Source organism: Myotis brandtii, unplaced genomic scaffold, assembly GCF_000412655.1.
Source record: "Myotis brandtii unplaced genomic scaffold, ASM41265v1 C40881828, whole genome shotgun sequence".
Classification (NCBI taxonomy): Eukaryota; Metazoa; Chordata; class Mammalia; order Chiroptera; family Vespertilionidae; genus Myotis; species Myotis brandtii.
This window is the reverse complement of record NW_005280825.1, coordinates 1-445: the sequence shown is the minus strand read 5'-3', so window position 1 is coordinate 445 and position 445 is coordinate 1. Positions and strand designations below refer to the sequence as shown.

The following is a 445-nucleotide window of genomic DNA, read 5'->3' as shown; positions in this document are numbered from 1 at the left end:
CAGCTGCCTCAATGCGCGGAAAAAGTTGGCGGCTGCCTTGTGAGAGGAAAGGTGGCTGCTGCTGCGGCGGGCGAGGGGCGAGGAGGCTGACCAGAGGGGAGCAGCGGGGCTCTCATTGAGGTTACCTTGGCGGAAGAAGTATTCTTCCCCCGTGGTGAGCGGGACCGGCTGAACTGGAAGGACCTGCCGCCCCAGCGGCTGGAAGAAATCTAGGGGTTGGGGAAGTTGTGGGGCCTGTCGGGCGCCTGGGACAGGCCCCCGGATGAGGAGGGCTCTGCATGGCGGGCAGGGCAGGAGAGCCAGGAGCAGGACGCCCGCGGACACCAGCAGCGGCAGTCTCATGTTAGAGGCACTAGGAGAAGGAAAGAGAGAAAGAAAGAGTTGATCACAGTTTAGCTCAACTGGGGAGGTGCGGTGTGTGTGTGTGTGTGTGTGTGTGTGTGTG

The 445-nt window shown here is 62.2% G+C and overlaps 1 protein-coding gene across 1 annotated transcript; it reads right to left on the bottom strand.

The window, feature by feature from the left end:
* Window positions 1-6: 6 nt before the first annotated feature.
* On the bottom strand, window positions 7-348 carry LOC106724162 (corticoliberin-like; the record flags this gene model as incomplete). Its single annotated transcript, XM_014530658.1, has 1 exon — window positions 7-348. A coding segment is annotated over exon 1 (336 nt), but the record flags the coding sequence as incomplete, so codon positions are not given.
* Window positions 349-445: the final 97 nt, after the last annotated feature.